We start from the raw sequence: 18,171 nt of genomic DNA on the forward strand, positions 1-18,171 counted from the left end.
AAAAAGAAAATTAGTTATCTTGGTGAAACCATAAGCATAGATATTTGCTTGTATATATATTCCAGTTTAAGAAAAATGAAGGCCCTGCTGGATTTCTAATTGGTTTTCCTTTTTCTCTTTCCTTATAGAAAAGCAGCATCTGTTATAGCAAAATACCCATACAAAATAAAGAGTGGAGCTGAAGCTAAGAAATTGGTAAGTTTAGTTAGCATGTTGATCGAAGAGTTCACACGTGTACAAATTTGGTGGGTTTCCACCAAACCAAACTTGCCTATCTGAAGCGGCCTTGACCCACACAGGCTGATTTCACTACTCCTGATTTCTTAGAATGACATTCATGCTGTTTCATACACACTTTTTCAAGCTCAAAGTGTTTTCATTTGGGGGAAGATGGGTTAAAATTTTTTAAAATATTTGTAATTACAGTTTTCTTCCTCTCTGTTACAATATATACATGTACTCACATTGAATTTCAACTTGAGTGTTGGTTTTTAAGAAGGGCGACCAAGTGGCACTAGCGTATCTGGTCCCTACCTATTTTTCTCTGATCCCCAGGTGTAGGAACCTATGTGAGTTAGTGAGAGTGCGTGTTCCCCAGAGAGATCTTACTAATAAGCACATGATTAAGCCCCTTTTATTTTATGGCATTTAGCCCTATTCTCTGTAATTTCCATGAAGCCTTGTGTACTGTATCACAGTTTCTAGAGGGTCACATCCCTTGTTAATTTGTAATATAATACCCCATATCTGAAATGCTTGGGAACAGAAGTATTTTGGATTTTGGATTTTTTTTTTTCTTTTTGGAATATTTGTATATGGTTGAATATTCCTAACCGGAAAATCCAAAATCCAAAATACTCCAATGAGCATTTCCTTGGAGTGTCATGTCAGCACTCAAAATGCTTCAGATTTTGGACATTCTGGAATGTGGATTTTTGTATTAGGGATACTCAACCTGTAATATCACTAAGAATATCCTGAGATGGTCTATCTATTGATAGTCAGATTGTTGTCTCATCTAAATCTTACTAAATGATTCAAAGTTCCTCAAATTTAAGGACCATATCTTATTCATCTTTTGTGAAAGATGTCAAATTAATATGACTTGTTTGTTTTGAGACAGAGTCTCACCCTGTTGCTCAGGCTGGAGTGCAGTGGCACGATCTTGGCTCACTGTAGCCTCCGCCTCTGGGGTTCAAGTGATTCTCCTGCCTCAGCCTCCCGAATCGCTGGGACTACAGGCATGCACCACCACACCCAGCTAATTTTTGTATTTTTGGTAGAGACCGGGTTTCACTATGTTGGCCAGGCTGGTCTCAAACTCCTGACCTCAGGTGATCCACTGCCTTGAGCCTCCCAAAGTGCTGGGATTACAGTTGTGAGCCACTGCGCCCAGCCTGAGATGACTTTTGATTAGTCCAGGTCCTGATAGTTATCACCTCCTTTTGTTCTTTACCTATTAATGTTTCACAAACGTTCTCTGGAATTTGAGTATTAATATTTGATTATCTTTAACCTTCTCAGGAGATGAGCCATAATTGCCCCCCCTTTTTTTTTTTTTGAGACAGGATCTTGCTCTGTCACTCAGGCTGGAGTGCAGTGGTGGCATGATCACAGCTTACTGCTGCAGCCCTGATCTCCAGCCAAGCGATCCTCCCATCTTAGCCTCCTGAGTAGCTGGGACTACAGGCATGCATCACCACACTCGGATATCTCTCTCTCTATATATATATGTATATACTTTTTAAAATTTCTTTTGTAGAGATTGGATCTTGTTATGTTGCCAGGCTAGTCTTGAACTCTTGGGCTCAAGTGATCCTCCTGCCTCAGCCTCCCAAAGTGCTGGGATTTCAAGTGTGAGCCACCATGCCTGGCCCATAATTGCCATTATATTTTTGCCCTTCAGAGTCATAACATTATCATAATCTTGGACATCTTGTAATTTAGTGACAAACTGTCCACATTCAACATGTGCCACACTTAACCTTGACTTTGTTACTCAGTACAAATCATGCTCTGATATATAGGCTTTAAATCCTTGTGGCATAGACAGTTCTCAGCATCAGTATATCCTCCTTAAATAGACTAGCCAAGTAAGTTATAAATACATTAGACTTTAATTCTGAGTTTCTGTCTTGGTGAACTGACCCATTGATAGTCTCAGGAACCACTCCTGCTTCCTTTCACTTCCTCTTTTATCCCTGCAGTACTTCCTTTTTTATGTTTATTGCAAATAGCCTGCTCATTTCTTAGAGAAAAACTTCTGAAAAGCTCTGATACACTTCATCTGAAATCTGCGCTTATGGTATATTCCTAAAAAGAATACAAAGGTATCCAAAATTCCTTTTGCACAAGACTGGATATAAAAATCTCATCATTGTGCCTTTTCACAATCATTTAAGAATCACAGAGCTAGAATTACTTCTCAGTAATTCTAGAAATTATTCTAGATTATCTAATCTATTACTTCTCAGTAATTCTAGAAATCTGAAATTTCCAGAGTGAGTAGTTTGCCTTTTATTCCTTAATGTTAGGTATAGAAAGTAGCTTGGGTCTAAATTGCTTGAGGTCAGTATGTTATTGAGTAAAATTATTGTAGCGCTATCTGTAAAGGGAAAAATAATTACCTTTTAAAAAATCTTCTGATACAGGAAATGAGCCTGAGCAGTTTCCTTTTTCTGATCTATTCTGCTTTCTAAATCTTTTGTTCATTTCTATCTGGTAATTGCTATTTTCCAAGCTTGAATATGCTTTCAGTAATTTGGGGACATTTATTAAACATTAAATAAATCAAGAATATTGATGAGTGAACTTAGGCCTAAGAGGCAGTCAGAAATAACAGGCACACTTGTTATTAAGCATGCTGAATGTTTAACTAAAAAGGACCAATACACATGAAAAAAAGTTCAATTTTACTGATACCAAAGTTGCAAATTAAGCAAAACACTATATAGTGCCCATCAAATACATGCAGTGTGGAGAAAGATGTGAAAAAAAGGACACTCATTTACTGCCCATGAAAGTGTTGGTTGTTACAGCCTTTCCGAAGTCTGCTTTGTCAGAATGTATATATCCTTTGACCTAGCAATTCCACTTTGACATATTTTTCCTAAGGAAACTAATAGAGATGTGTAACTACTAGGATTCATTAATTCATAATTTTTGATCACCTGTATGCCAGTCACTAGGGATAAAACAATGAAAAGACAGGATCTCTGCTCTCCTAAAACTTAGATTCTAGAGAAGTGCTGCCCAATACAGCAACCACGAGCCACATTTGGCCGTTGAGTTCTTGAAATGTGGATGTTGTGACTGAAGAATAGAATTTTAAATTGTAATTAATCTAAACTTAAATTGTCATATGTGGCTAATGTACCACGTTGGAATGTGCAGTTCCAAAGCAGTGCTTCTTAGAACGAGGTGTCTAGGCCAGCAACATCAGCGTCCCCTGAGAACTTAGGCATATTCTTGGCCCTACCCCAGACATGGTGAATGAGAAACTCTAGGGTGGAACTCAGCATTCTGTGTTTTAACAAGTGCCCCCATGTGATGCTGATGTATGCAGAAGCTTGACAACCTCTGTTCCAAAGGAATTTTATGAATATTATTATACTGTCAAATAATTGGAAACAATATACATGTTTACCTGGAGGGTATTTGCTAATTAAATTATTATGCATTTATACAATGATATACTGTGCAGCCATTAAAGATACTGTTGGATTTATTTATTGGTATGGAAATTTGCTCATGATGTATTAAGAACAGAGTGTGTACGTCACCCAACTAATTCTGCCTATATTTGTAAGCAGAAAAGATGTCAAATAATATATACCAAATGTTGGGGAATGAGTTTACAGATGATTTTACTTTTCAGGGTAATGAAACTGGTAAGTGAATGCTCTTCTTTATGCAACTCTGTATTTTCTAATTTTTCTATAACAAAACTTAATTTTAAATAAGATATATTTATAATTATTTTGTCAGGGTTTCCCTCTTGTCATTCATATAAGCATTCTGTCTTTGGGAGAATTTATTTTCACTGGGGTTTAATTTTCTGTATCCTTTATTTCAAAACCTTATCACATGGTATTCATTTGTTTTTCATTTTCTGCTTTTTACTTTATCTTTTAATGATTTGGTAAGCATTATATTCATATGACTTTTATATTTCTAATTTTCCATGTAGCCTGGAGTAGGAACAAAAATTGCTGAAAAGATTGATGAGTTTTTAGCAACTGGAAAATTACGTAAACTGGAAAAGGTAAAATTTTAACTTGTTTACTTCATTAATTATAGTATCTGCCTTTATGGCCACTATGTAGCGTCATTGCAGGGTGACTGATGCCATTCACTCTAGTGAAACTCACAGGAAATGAGGTGAGTGGAGTTGATGGCTTTAACTATTGTATCTTTAAAATTTTGAATATTGTTTCTATAAAATGTTCACTTGTTTTATGTGGCATTTAAGCGACTGTTAATGCCTATAGTAGAGTTGGCTCATCATTTTCAGTACTATTCAGAAAAGAGATTATAAATTTTTGACTAAAAGATCGTTATCTTTTAAAATTTATTTATTTATTTATTTGAGACGGAATCTTGCTCTGTCACCCAGGCTGAAGTGCAGTGGTGCGATCTCGGCTCACTGCAAGCTCCGCCTTCCGGGTTCACGCCATTCTCCTGCTTCAGCCTCCCGAGTAGCTGGGACTACAGGTGCCTGCCACCATGCCTGGCTAATTTTTTGTATTTTAGTAGAGATGGGGTTTCACCGTGTCAGCCAGGATGGTCTTGAACTCCTGACCTCGTGATCCACCTGCCTTGGCCTCCCAAAGTGCTGGGATTACAGGCGTGAGCCACTGCGCCCGGCCATCTTTTAGAATTTCTGTGTTTAAACTCTCCCAAGCATTTTTATGGTTTTATTTCAGCCCTATGATAGTAATTATATCACTTCTGATCTGTTATGAATAGACCTTTTAAAAGTATTGGATAACTTAGAGGTAAGACATCTTCAGTTACTCTGTTATTCACCTGTTACTCCCTAGGTTACCTGTGAATAATTTTGTGTGGGTCATCCAGGCAATTGTAAATAGCTCTTCATGTCTTTTAGCAGACTGGTATGTTTCCAGTAAGATCATTTAAGTCCTCAAAGCATTCTTAAATTATTGTTAGACTTTTTTCTTTTCTTAAAGATTCGGCAGGATGATACGAGTTCATCCATCAATTTCCTGACTCGAGTTAGTGGCATTGGGTAAGAACTATTTTTTAAGCAGACACAGTCGTCAATTGGCTTATTTTTCTTGTTAGCCAAAGTAAATTACTTGCTGTTTCTCAAAACCTGTACTTCACCACCTCTCTACCTTAGCCATACAGTTCACCCTTCCATAGCTTATGATCTGAGGCTGATTCTTCAGATAATGCCTCTACTGTAAAGGCCCCATCCAAGGCAAATGTTACCTCCTTCATGAAACCAGTTTGGTTCCCCAGCCAGAAAGAACCTCTCTTTCCTCTGAACTCCACTACCACTTGTTCCGTGTGCATCTATTTCCTGCTCCAGCTTGGCGTCTTTTGTTTCTATTTATATTTATCATGATATTTATCATAGCACCTCATAAATGGAACAAGCCCTCAATTTTTTTTTAAATTATTTTTTATTGAGGCAGGGTCGCTATATTGCCCATGCAGGCCTTAAAATCCTGGGCTCAAGTGATTCTTCTTCCTCAGCCTCCCAAGTAAGACTTGGATTATAGGTGCACACCCCCTTGCCCAGCTTCAGGCATTTTTAAATGAAGGGATTATTATCTTAAAATTTGAGCTAGTACCAAGGGGGGCTTTTTTGACACTGGCTGAAGTAAAGATTAACATTGAAATATTAAGACTTTAGTGCTCTCATCTTTATGGCATGGGGCATTCCTTTAAATATAATGATTTGTTCTTTAAATGGCAGCATTTTCAGTGAAAGTTATTCTAAAACATATTAAATTCTTTTTTTTTTTTTTTTTTTTGAGACGGAGTCTCACTCTGTCACCCAGGCTGGAGTGCAGTGGCCAGATCTCAGCTCACTGCAAGCTCCGCCTCCCGGGTTTACGCCATTCTCCTGCCTCAGCCTCCCGAGTAGCTGGGACTACAGGCGCCCGCCACCTCGCCCGGCTAGTTTTTTGTATTTTTTTAGTAGAGACGGGGTTTCACCGTGTTAGCCAGGATGGTCTCGATCTCCTGACCTCGTGATCCACCCGTCTCGGCCTCCCAAAGTGCTGGGATTACAGGCTTGAGCCACCGCGCCCGGCCCATATTAAATTCTTAAACCTAGTATATTGAAAATGAGCATGACTCCTTGGGGGACTCAAGGCCATTTTAAAATTTTCATTAGAGGAATTACAATTTTTTTTTTTTTTTTAGAGATAGGGTCTTACTCTGCCATCCAGGCTGGAGTGCAGTGGTGCTATTATAGCTCACTGTAACCTTGAACTCTTGGGGTAAAGTGACTCTCCTGCCTTAGTACTCCTTTTGAGTAGCTGAGACGACAGGGTTGTGCTACCATGTGTGGCCAATTTTTGTTATTTTTTGTAGAGAAGATGTCTCCCTATGTTGCCTAGGCTGGTCTTGAATGCCTGGCCTCAAGCAATCCTCCCACTTCAGCCTCCCAGAATGCTGGGATTATAGGTGTGAACCACAAGGTGTTTTAGAGAGCATCTATTATCCCTTTTTTCCAGGCAAGAGAACTGAAAGTTGAATATAGAACATGAGTAACCATGGCAGAGCCAGATTTGAACCCATATCTTCTGACTCCGAGTTCAGTTCTGTTTCTTCTATGCTGCATTGCCTTCCTAACTAACATCAGTATCAGTTTCTATATCACAATATAAAGTGATGATATTTGCACAGCTTATTGAATGATATAGGTTTATTTGTCCCAAAACACTGTGGCCTCAGACTGTTGTGCTTGCATGTTTATATTTGTGTGTATCCTTTTCTTTCTGTTCCCCGCTCCTGCTTTATTATGCTACAAACTGGTATGGTGAGAAGAGAGTCAGGAAATCTGAGTGATGGTCCCAATGCTAGCACCAGCTAGATTTGTGACCTTAGCAAATCGCTTCATCTTTCTAGGTTTCAGTGTTCTTCCTTATGAAATAAGAGAGAAGTTGGGTTAGTCAGTAAGGTTCCTTCTGCCCCCATCCTATAAGAGCATCTTTAGTCATTTCTGACGTTCTGATTTATTTATATGAATAAAGTGATATTTTAGAAACCTAAATCAGATTTTGTCATTGCTTTGTGTGGTGTCTTCTAATAGCTTTCCATTGCACTCAGAATAAAATCCAAACCTATCACCATGACTCTAAAAGCACGGCAGAGTGTAACACCTGTGTACTGCTCCATAGCACCTCATACCATCACTTACATCACTCTATGCATCCTAATTTTTCTCTTCTCTTGAACAGGCCAAGCTCATGCCAGCCTTAGGGCCCTGGCACTAATTGTTTCCTTTTCCCGAAATGTTTTTCTCTTTGATCCCCTAGATAGCTGGTTCTTTAGTCATTCAAACCTCAGCTTAGGTATCATCTCAAAGGCCTTATACCACTCAGTCTAAAGTAGGACCCAGCCATTCTGTCATATCATTCTATTTTAATTTATCCACTGATATTTTTCTTGTTTATGTAACTATCTATTGTCTCTATCTACCCACTTACATTCTTATTCCTGCTACGTTTTCACCACCCAGAAGAGTATCTGACACATAATGGCTCTTAGTAAATCTTAGTTCAATGAATGAACAGTTTTCAAGTGCCATCTGTACATGCGCAGTATGACAGCAGCTGCTTAGACATCTTTTTCATGTCTGAGTTCATAGTTGTCTTCCTAATGATTGACACTTCAATAGTTCATACTTTGGATAAAGTTGAACATTACCAAAGTAGCCATGCAACATTTTAGCAGGTCTTGTTTAGCTTAATAGCAACTCTTCTTACTATTAAGACATGGTTGTTACAAGGATCCCAAGTTTCACCCATTATTGAAGTAATGCTTTTCTTTTTGTAGTCCATCTGCTGCAAGGAAGTTTGTAGATGAAGGAATTAAAACACTAGAAGGTGAGTATGACTGTAGGTCACTAATTCCAGGTTAAATATGGTCCTGAAGTACCATTAGTGCTCTAACAAACTTCAAATTGAAAAATCCATTCTCAATCAGATACAAATGATAAGATTTTCTTTTTAACTCTGTAGTAGAGTAGGTATAGGGTATAGTTTATATTACCATCATAAACATTTTTAGGTTTGTAACTAACTCAGAGAAAACTAAGAAGACCAAGAACTAGGGCCGGGCATGGTGGCTTACACCTGTAATCCCAGCACTTTGGGAGGCAGGCGAATCACTTGAGGTCAGGAGTTCAAGACCAGTATAGCCAACGTGGTGAAACCCTATCTCTACTAAAAATACAAAATTAGCCAACCGTGGTGGCAGGCACCTGTAATCCCTGCTACTCAGGAGGCTGAGGCAGGAGAATTGCTTGAACCCAGGAGGCAGAGGTTGCAGTGAGCCGAGGTGGTGCCACTGCACTCCAGCCTGGATTACAGAGTGAGACTCCGTCTCAAAAAAAAAAAAAAAAACAAAAAAACAAAAAACAAGAACCAATCTCTTGACCTAAAAGCAATGAAATAGTTATCATTTGCAGATTTTTCAAATATCTAAATTGCCTTTATTTCTTTTTCTTTTTTTGAGATGGAGTTTTGCTCTGTCGCCGAAGCTGGAGTGTAGTGGCGTGATCTAGGCTCACTGCAAGCTCTGCCTTCTGGGTTCATGCTATTCTACCTCAGCCTCCCAAGTAGCTGGGACTACAGGCACCCACCACCACACCCAGCTAATTTTTTTTTTTTTTTCTTTTTTGTACTTTTAGTAGAGACGGGGTTTCACCGTGTTAGCCAGGTTGGTCTCGATCTGACCTCGTGATCTGCCCACCTTGGCCTCCCAAAGTGCTGGGATTACAGGCGTGAGCCACTGCGCCCAGCCCCCTTTATTTCTTTAATAAAATTTTAAGCAATAAAATCTTGTATCAGATTAAAAGCTAAGTTATATATTATTGAGAAAGATTCTGTAAGAGATTTGTAATGGTTCTTAAAGAAATTTTTGCTTTGAAAAAAAAAGATAAAAATAGAGCCTAACAAGTAATTATAAAACGTTTTCCTTAAATATAGTAATCCTTTACATGTAATGTATCTCTTTATACTTTTCATGGGTGTATGTACACATATGGATTCATTACAGCATATCCTTGGCATTTGGGATTTAGTATTTGTGAGTTCAGCTGTTTGCAAGCAGTCCAGTGGTTAGGCAGGTTTTGGAGACTGACCTGGCTTTGAATCCCACCTCCACTACTTTTTTAAGAATGGATGACCTTATTGCTTCAGTTTTCACACCTACAAAATGGGTATTTGTGCTTCATACGATTAAATGCAATAATGTATGTAAAGCCCTTAGCAGAGTGCTTGGTACATAGTAAGTACTACTTAAAAATGGTAACCAACTCTTATGAGGCATGATTAGTAATATTACTAAGTTAAGAATTTGTGTGAGCCATATTGCTAGAGAATGAACTCTACATGTGCATCTCATAGGGGGTTTATGCTTTGCTGCTTGTGGTATAGACAGCTTATATGAGAGAAATGATTGGCTAAAGGGGTCAAGAATCTGTGGGTTTCTTGGAGGTATTGAGTTGCATCTCTTGGGAGTGTCAAGGATCTACTGTTCTGGTTTTTATATTATTTTACAATTCACAGATAAGTAATACAACTATTGATATCTATAACTATATATATCTATATAACACACTCAATATTTCCACTTCAGTTTTAGTCATATACCTTAGTGTATTCTGTGTGCACACAACCATAGGAAATATTAAGTGCTCTATGTTTCATAAAGATGCTTATTTTTCTCCATTTTATATCTCCAGAGTGAATGTGTGTATTTGTGACTATAAGGGGGCTTGTAGGAATTGCTTTTTAAGCATGTTTATCTTGCTGTTTCTTTAACAAGGCTCACAGCTGGACTCATGCCCAATAAAGGGACACCTGAATGGAACTAAGTCACTTTTAGACTTAATATGGGATGTTACGACAATTTTTAAGTTAAAAAATGCAGGTACAGTAATAGTTTTCCTTTCAAAAGGATTTTTTTTTTTTTTTGGAGACAGAGTCTTGCTCTGTCTGCCCAGAAGTGCAGTGGTGTGATCTCAGCTCACTGCAACCTCTGCCACTTGGGTTCAAGTGATTCTCCTGCCCCAGCCTCCTGAGTAGCTGGGATTACAGGTGCGCACCACCATGCCTGGCTAATTTTTGAAGTTTTAGTAGAGATGGGGTTTCACCGTGTTGGTCAGGCTAGGCTCGAACTCCTGACATGATCCTCCCGCCTCGACCTCCCAAAGTGCTGGGATTACAGGCATGAGCCACTGCGCCCGGCTTCACAGGATTTTTAGCACAATGACTGCACAAATCTACTACTCAGTACTAATGGAATGAAAGAGTGAAAGAAAAATGAATAATATGAATAAACCTAGTTAATCAGAAAACATTTAGAAGTTGTTGTTACTACTGCTACTCTTAGAATAAATTAAACCATATTGGTTCTTATAAGGTTGTTTTTTGCTGTAGTTAGTAAAATTTGGTGTCATTTTGGTTTTTTGTTTGTTTGTTTGTTTTTCCTGAAATAGGGTCTCACTCTGTTGCCCAGGCTGGATTGCAGTGGTGCAATCTCGGCTCACTGCAGCTTCCACCTCCCGGGTTCAAGTGATTCTCTTGCCTCAGCCTCCCAAGTAGCTGGGATTACAGGGGCACACCACCATGCCCAATTTTTTGCATTTTCAGTAGAGATGGGGTTTCACCATGTTGGCCAGGCTGGTCTCGAACTCCTGACCTCGTGATCCGCCCACCTTGGCCTCCCAAAGTGCTGGGATTACAGGTGTGAGCCACCGTGCCCAGCCCTAAGAGTCACTTTTATCTAGCTCTTCATATCTGAAATTTTTTTCTCATTGTGTTTTCAGTCATTTCAGTGTATTTGTTCCCCAGGTGGTTCTTTATAAAAAGTCATTGAGTTTAACATTTTTCCCCTGAAAAGCATTTAAATTAACATGTCAATTTATTTATCTTTATTTATCTTCTGTACAGATCTCAGAAAAAATGAAGATAAATTGAACCATCATCAGCGAATTGGGCTGAAGTAAGATGGCAAATTTTCTTTTGACACTTGAGATGTAAAAGTAAAATTTTTATAGACATTCTTTTATATACCACAAGGACTCTTCAAACTTAGCTAAACCACAACCATTTTCCTATTCAGAAGTGCTAAGATTTGTGGACTTCTATAGAGTATCTACCTGTGTTCACACAATGCTTTCACTTTTGCTTTCTAGTTTACTTGTTTTGAGGATTTCCCTTATTCTTTCGACTTTAGCAGGGAACTTCCTCTTAAAATACCTAGGACTGAGTGTATCAGGCAGTCAGTGGGTTTTTATTTCATGCTCACATTGTACAAAGCACTACACTAGGTTTGAGGTAAAGATATAGAGAGGTTGAGTATAACTTTTAAGGAGTTTATAGTCTACCCAAGAAGATAGGACATGAATATGAAAAACTAAATTAAAAAAAAGGACAAACCTCATACCTAAATAACCATATAGGAATAACTCCTAGGCATATTTCTATATCAGCATCAATAATTATTTTGTACAGTTATAGTGCATAAGCAGTATATATATCTCTTCTGGCATTATATAGTGTTGTGGGTGATTCAGTTCTAATAACCTTTTGAATTTTCCTATTGATGCTTTACCATAATATTTTAAACTTACACTACCATTCCAAAATCTTGAGCCAGTAAGAGACCTAGATGGTATGATTCTTGCTTTCCTGGCATTTCTGTAGTAAATGGAGGTCTTCTGAAGAACTGGTTTGGTGAGAATTGGCTGTGAACAGGCGCTTCATCATGCTGAAGCATATGCTTAGATGTTGTTTCACACTGAGTTTCCTAACAGCCTTATTGAGATGTAATTCATATGTCCTGTAATTCATCCATTTAAAATATATAATTCAGTGACTTTTAGTATATTCACAGAGTTGTGCAACCATCACTACAGTCAGTTTTAGGACATTTTGTTATCTCAGAAAGAACCCTGTACCTATTACTAGTCATTCCCCCATTGCCTCCCCCTACACCCACCTTAGACCTAGGCAGCTGCTCATCTACTTTCTATCTCTACGGATTTGCCTATTCTGGACACTTAATGTAAATGAAGTCATACAGTATGTGGTCTTTTGTGACTGACTTCTTTCACTTAGCATATTGTTGTCTGAGTTCATCCATGTTACAGGATAGTATTTGAAAATATAATTTTGCAGGTTGTAAGAGCCATAAACCGTAACCCCTTGCTTTGTCAGTAGAGAGCAGTCTACTTTGAAATTATGCCCTAACTTAAATGTATTTATTTACTCTTGTTACATGAATAGGTAGCTTATTTACAAATAAGTTTAGATGGAGTCTTTGAAATATTACAAAGGATGGCACTTAAGGATTTTGATCCAATTTAGGAATAAACCTTCCCCCATTTACCCCACCCCCAATTTTGCTGTTGTCTTCTCAATGAATTCATTCTAGCCTTGATTTGTGAGAATGATCTGCTGGTATGGCCTGGACAATTGTTATAAAAGACAATTTAATTTTTAAGGAGATTTAAATTTTGCAAAAATCTTTTGTCTACTTATTCTGTCTTTATAGATACTTTGGGGACTTTGAAAAAAGAATTCCTCGTGAAGAGATGTTACAAATGCAAGTAAGATGTGTCAAATTATATTCTTTAATTAGAATTGAGAGTGTCACTTGTGAAAAGCCATTTTGGGAATACTGACTTAATTTTTCTTCTATTAGGATATTGTACTAAATGAAGTTAAAAAAGTGGATTCTGAATACATTGCTACAGTCTGTGGCAGTTTCAGAAGAGGTAACATACTTCCTAATGTTGGGTTATTTTTGCCCTGATACTAAAATTGCCTAATGTATGTGAAGAACTTGGATTAAAAAGATGTAATTTGTGGTACTTCATAGACTCACTAAGACCTAGTAGTATTAGTTAAGGGTATTTGTTTATAGATGGGAATATGTAACAAGGGGAAATTCATCCTGATTTTATTATAGGATGATATTTTAATGACTAGTTTTAATGATACTTATTAAATGACTTTAAGTCTATTGAAATGCTAGTAATGGTAGTCTTTGGCTCTTTGGCTAGATGATAGTGAAATTGTGGGTAGTTTTGTTAATTTACCTTTCTTTTTCTTTTTTTTTTTTTTTTTTTTTGAGACAGAGTCTCACTCTCTCACCAGGCTGGAGTGCAGTGGTGCCATCTTGGCTCACTGCAACCTCTGCCTCCCAGGTTCAAGTGATTCTCCTGCCTCAGTCTCCTGCGTAGCTGGGACTACAGGCGCGTGCCACCATGCTCAGCTAATTTTTGTATTTTTAGTAGAAACGGGGTTTCACCATGTTGGCCAGGATGGTCTCAATCTCTTGGCCTCGTGATCCGCCCACCTCGGCCTCCCAAAGTGCTGGGATTACAGGCGTGAGCCACCATGCCTGACTGCCCAAGTTTTCTATAATAGAGCTAAGAATAATGTTTTAGAAGTACCAGTTCAAAACCAATTCTTACAACAAGCGGATTCATCAGAAGAGTTCTGCTTACTATGTGAATATGAGCAAAGAAAGAACCACACAATCCTGGTGTCTTACTGATTTAAAATTTTGAAAAACTCATACATGCTTAAAAATATTAACTTTTGGCCAGGCACAGTGGTTCACGCCTGTAATCCCAACACTATGGGAGGCTGAGGCGGGCGGATCATGAGGTCAGGAGATCGAGACCATCCTGGCTAACACGGTGAAACCCTGTCTCTACTAAAAATACAAAAAATTAGCCGAGCGTGGTGGCGGGCACCTGTAGTCCCAGCTACTTGGGAGGCTGAGGCAGGAGAATGGCATGAACCTGGGAGGTGGAGCTTGCAGTGAGCCGAAATCGTGCCACTGCACTCCAGCCTGGGCAACAGAGCGAGACTACGTCTCAAAAAAAAGTTAACTTTTAAAATTGGAGTAGAAAAACCTTATTTAAAACATTTTAGAATATGTTGGAGTAGATAGAATCGATACCTGAACTGAATCTCTGGTCACCTATGGAATTTTGTCTAGGAAGTAGATGATGGCCTGTCAGGAATACTCTGGGTAGCTGCTGTAAGAATCTAGAGTTGGGGAGAGAAAACTAAATCCATACTCACTGATTAGTAGAAAGAACGTTGGACCGGGGTCAAAAGACCTGGGGTCTGAGGCCAAATCTACCACTGTTATGTCTCTCCTGATCTTAGATTCCATACTTGCAAAATGAGGAACTGAAATTAACCAGTTGTTCAAGTATGTCTGCATCAGAAATACCTAGGACTTAAAAAAAAATATATACATGTTGTTGTACCCTCCTACAAATCTGCTAAATAAGAACCTCCTTAGGTGGGAATTGGGATTCTGTCTTTTCAAAATGTAGATTTGGAGGCACAGCAAGCCACATGCTTGCTATCATGGCTATGACAACCTTCCTGGATTTATTTATTTCTATTTTATTTTTACTTTTTTGGGGTATGTTGTATGGTTATATGCTTTCACATAAAAAGGTATACACTAAGATGTCTCACTTCCACAGTCCCTGTGCACTCCTTCCTACTCCTTCCTACTAAGTCCCATTAAGAACCACTTCCCTATGGATTCTTGTAATGTTTCCTCCTGAAAATACAACTACATGTTAGTATACCACCTTTATTTCTTTCTTCTCCCTTTTTTTCATAAAGTAACATAATATGTATACAATACTATACCTTGCTTTTTTCACTTACAAATATATCCTGGAGATTTTTCCATATCAATATGTAGAAAACTTCCTTCTTTATTTATTTTTTGAGATGGGGTCTCTCTCTGTCACCCAGGCTGGAGTGTAGTGGTGTGATCTCGGCTCACTGCAACCTCCGCCTCCTGTGCTGAAGTGATCCTCCCACTTCAACCTCTAGAGTAGCTGGGACCACAGGCATGTGCCAACACACCCGGCTATTTTTTTTTTTTTTTTTTTGGTAGAGACCTGGTTTTACTATGTTGCCTGGGCTGGTCTCAACTCTTGGCTCAAGTGATCCACCCACCTCAGCCTCCCAAAGTGCTGATATTACAGGCATGAACCACCGTACCTGGCCCTTTATTCTTTTTTGTAGCTGCATAACATTCAGTTGTATGCATGTATCATATTTCATTTATTTATCCAGTCCCCTATTAATGGACCCTTGTGTTATTTCTGTTTTTTTGCTCATACAGTTTTTTTGTTTTTGTTTTTTTAGATAAAGTGAAACGTTGTTGGTAGGCAGAGGGTGAAAGACATCCAGATTTTAGGAGAAGGAAATGAGAAGAAGAGAAGGCGTAGAATTTCCTTTACTAAAATAGCTTCCATGGATGTCCAGTACACAGTCTAGTCTTCTTTTTCTTTTTGAGGTGGAGTCTCGCTGTGTCGCCCAGACTAGAGTGCAGTGGTGTGATCTCAGCTCATTGCAACCTCTGCTTCCCAGGTTCAAGCAATTCTCCTGCCTCAACCTCCTGAGTAGCTGAGATTACAAGCACACACCACCATGCCTGGCAAATTTTTGTATTTTTTTTTTTTTAATTATACTTTAAGTTCTAGGGTACATGTGGATAATGTGCAGGTTTGTTACATATGTATACTTGTGCCATGTTGGCGTGCTGCACCCATCAACTCGTCAGCACCCATCAACTCGTCATTTACATCAGGTATAACTCCCAATGCAATCCCTCCCCCCTCCCCCCTCCCCGTGATAGGCCCCGGTGTGTGATGTTCCCCTTCCCGAGTCCAAGTGATCTCATTGTTCAGTTCCCACCTATGAGTGAGAACATGCGGTGTTTGGTTTTCTGTTCTTGCGATAGTTTGCTGAGAATGATGGTTTCCAGCTGCATCCATGTCCCTACAAAGGACACAAAGTCATCCTTTTTTATGGCTGCATAGTATTCCATGGTGTATATGTGCCACATTTTCTTAATCCAGTCTGTCACTGATGGACATTTGGGTTGATTCCAAGTCTTTGCTATTGTGAATAGTGCCACAATAAACATATGTGTGCATGTGTCTTTATAGCAGCATGATTTATAATCCTTTGGGTATATACCCAGTAATGGGATGGCTGGGTCATATGGTACTTCTAGTTCTAGATCTTTGAGGAATCGCCATACTGTTTTCCATAATGGTTGAACTAGTTTACAATCCCACCAACAGTGTAAAAGTGTTCCTATTTCTCCACATTCTCTCCAGCACCTGTTGTTTCCTGACTTTTTAATGATTGCCATTCTAACTGGTGTGAGATGGTATCTCATTGTGGTTTTGATTTGCATTTCTCTGATGGCCAGTGATGATGAGCATTTTTTCATGTGTCTGTTGGCTGTATGAATGTCTTCTTTTGAGAACTGTCTGTTCATATCTGTTGCCCACTTTTCGATGGGGTTGTTTGTTTTTTTCTTGTCAATTTGTTTGAGTTCTTTGTAGGTTCTGGATATTAGCCCTTTGTCAGATGAGTAGATTGCAAAAATTTTCTCCCATTCTGTAGGTTGCCTGTTCACTCTGATGGTAGTTTCTTTTGCTGTGCAGAAGCTCTTTAGTTTAATTAGATCCCATTTGTCAATTTTGGCTTTTGTTGCCATTGCTTTTGGTGTTTTAGACATGAAGTCCTTGCCCATGCCTATGTCCTGAATGGTATTACCTAGGTTTTCTTCTAGGGTTTTTATGGTATTAGGTCTAACATTTAAGTCTCTAATCCATCTTGAATTAATTTTCATATAAGGAGTAAGGAAAGGATCCAGTTTCAGCTTTCTACTTATGGCTAGCCAATTTTCCCAGCACCATTTATTAAATAGGGAATCCTTTCCCCATTTCTTGTTTTTCTCAGGTTTCTCAAAGATCAGATGGCTGTACATGTGTGGTATTATTTCTGAGGACTCTGTTCTGTTCCATTGGTCTATATCTCTGTTTTGGTACCAGTACCTTGCTGTTTTGGTTACTGTAGCCTTGTAGTATAGTTTGAAGTCAGGTAGCATGATGCCTCCAGCTTTGTTCTTTTGACTTAGGATTGTCTTGGCAATGCGGGCTCTTTTGTGGTTCCATATGAACTTTAAAGCAGTTTTTTCCAATTCTGTGAAGAAACTCATTGGTAGCTTGATGGGGATGGCATTGAATCTATGAATTACCTTGGGCAGTATGGCCATTTTCACGATATTGATTCTTCCTATCCATGAGCATGGTATGTTCTTCCATTTGTTTGTGTCCTCTTTTATTTCACTGAGCAGTGACTTGTAGTTCTCCTTGAAGAGGTCCTTTACATCCTTAGTAAGTTGGATTCCTAGGTATTTCATTCTCTTTGAAGCAATTGTGAATGGAAGTTCATTCATGATTTGGCTCTCTGTTTGTCTATTACTGGTGTATAAGAATGCTTGTGATTTTTGCACATTAATTTTGTATCCTGAGACTTTGCTGAAGTTTCTTATCAGCTTAAGGAGATTTTGGGCTGAGACAATGGGGTTTTCTAAATATACAATCATGTCATCTGCAAACAGGGACAACTTGACTTCTTATTTTCCTAACTGAATACCCTTGATTTCTTTCTCTTGCCTGATTGCCCTAGCCAGAACTTCCAACACTGTGTTGAATAGGAGTGGTGAGAGAGGGCATCCCTGTCTTGTGCCAGTTTTCAAAGGGAATTTTTCCAGTTTTTGCCCATTCAGTATGATATTGGCTGTGGGTTTGTCATAAATAGCTCTTATTATTTTGAGATACGTTCTATCAATACCGAATTTATTGAGCGTTTTTAGCATGAAGGGCTGTTGAATTTTGTCAAAGGCCTTTTCTGCATCTATTGAGATAATCATGTGGTTTTTGTCTTTGGTTCTGTTTATATGCTGGATTACGTTTGTTGACTTCCGTATGTTGAACCAGCCTTGCATCCCAGGGATGAAGCCCACTTGATCATGGTGGATAAGCTTTTGGATGTTCTGCTGGATCTGGTTTGCCAGTATTTTATTGAAGATTTTTGCATCGATGTTCATCAGGGA

The 18,171-nt window shown here is 38.7% G+C and overlaps 1 protein-coding gene across 3 annotated transcripts in view; it reads left to right on the forward strand.

The window, feature by feature from the left end:
* POLB (DNA polymerase beta) overlaps nt 1–18,171 on the forward strand; it is a 40,313-nt gene that overhangs the window by 6,384 nt on the left and 15,758 nt on the right. For 2 of the 3 annotated variants that reach the window (XM_025394791.1, XM_025394790.1), the window contains 7 exons: nt 129–195; nt 4,190–4,264; nt 5,190–5,248; nt 8,035–8,084; nt 11,157–11,208; nt 12,763–12,817; nt 12,913–12,985. In XM_025394791.1, the coding sequence (XP_025250576.1) occupies nt 129–195; nt 4,190–4,264; nt 5,190–5,248; nt 8,035–8,084; nt 11,157–11,208; nt 12,763–12,817; nt 12,913–12,985 (431 nt within the window). Of the gene's footprint in view, nt 1–128; nt 196–4,189; nt 4,265–5,189; nt 5,249–8,034; nt 8,085–10,029; nt 10,135–11,156; nt 11,209–12,762; nt 12,818–12,912; nt 12,986–18,171 lie in introns of all 3 variants that reach the window. The other variant, XM_025394789.1, reaches the window with a different exon arrangement.

The sequence above is a fragment of the Theropithecus gelada genome, chromosome 8 (genome assembly GCF_003255815.1).
Source record: "Theropithecus gelada isolate Dixy chromosome 8, Tgel_1.0, whole genome shotgun sequence".
NCBI classification, from domain to species: Eukaryota; Metazoa; Chordata; class Mammalia; order Primates; family Cercopithecidae; genus Theropithecus; species Theropithecus gelada.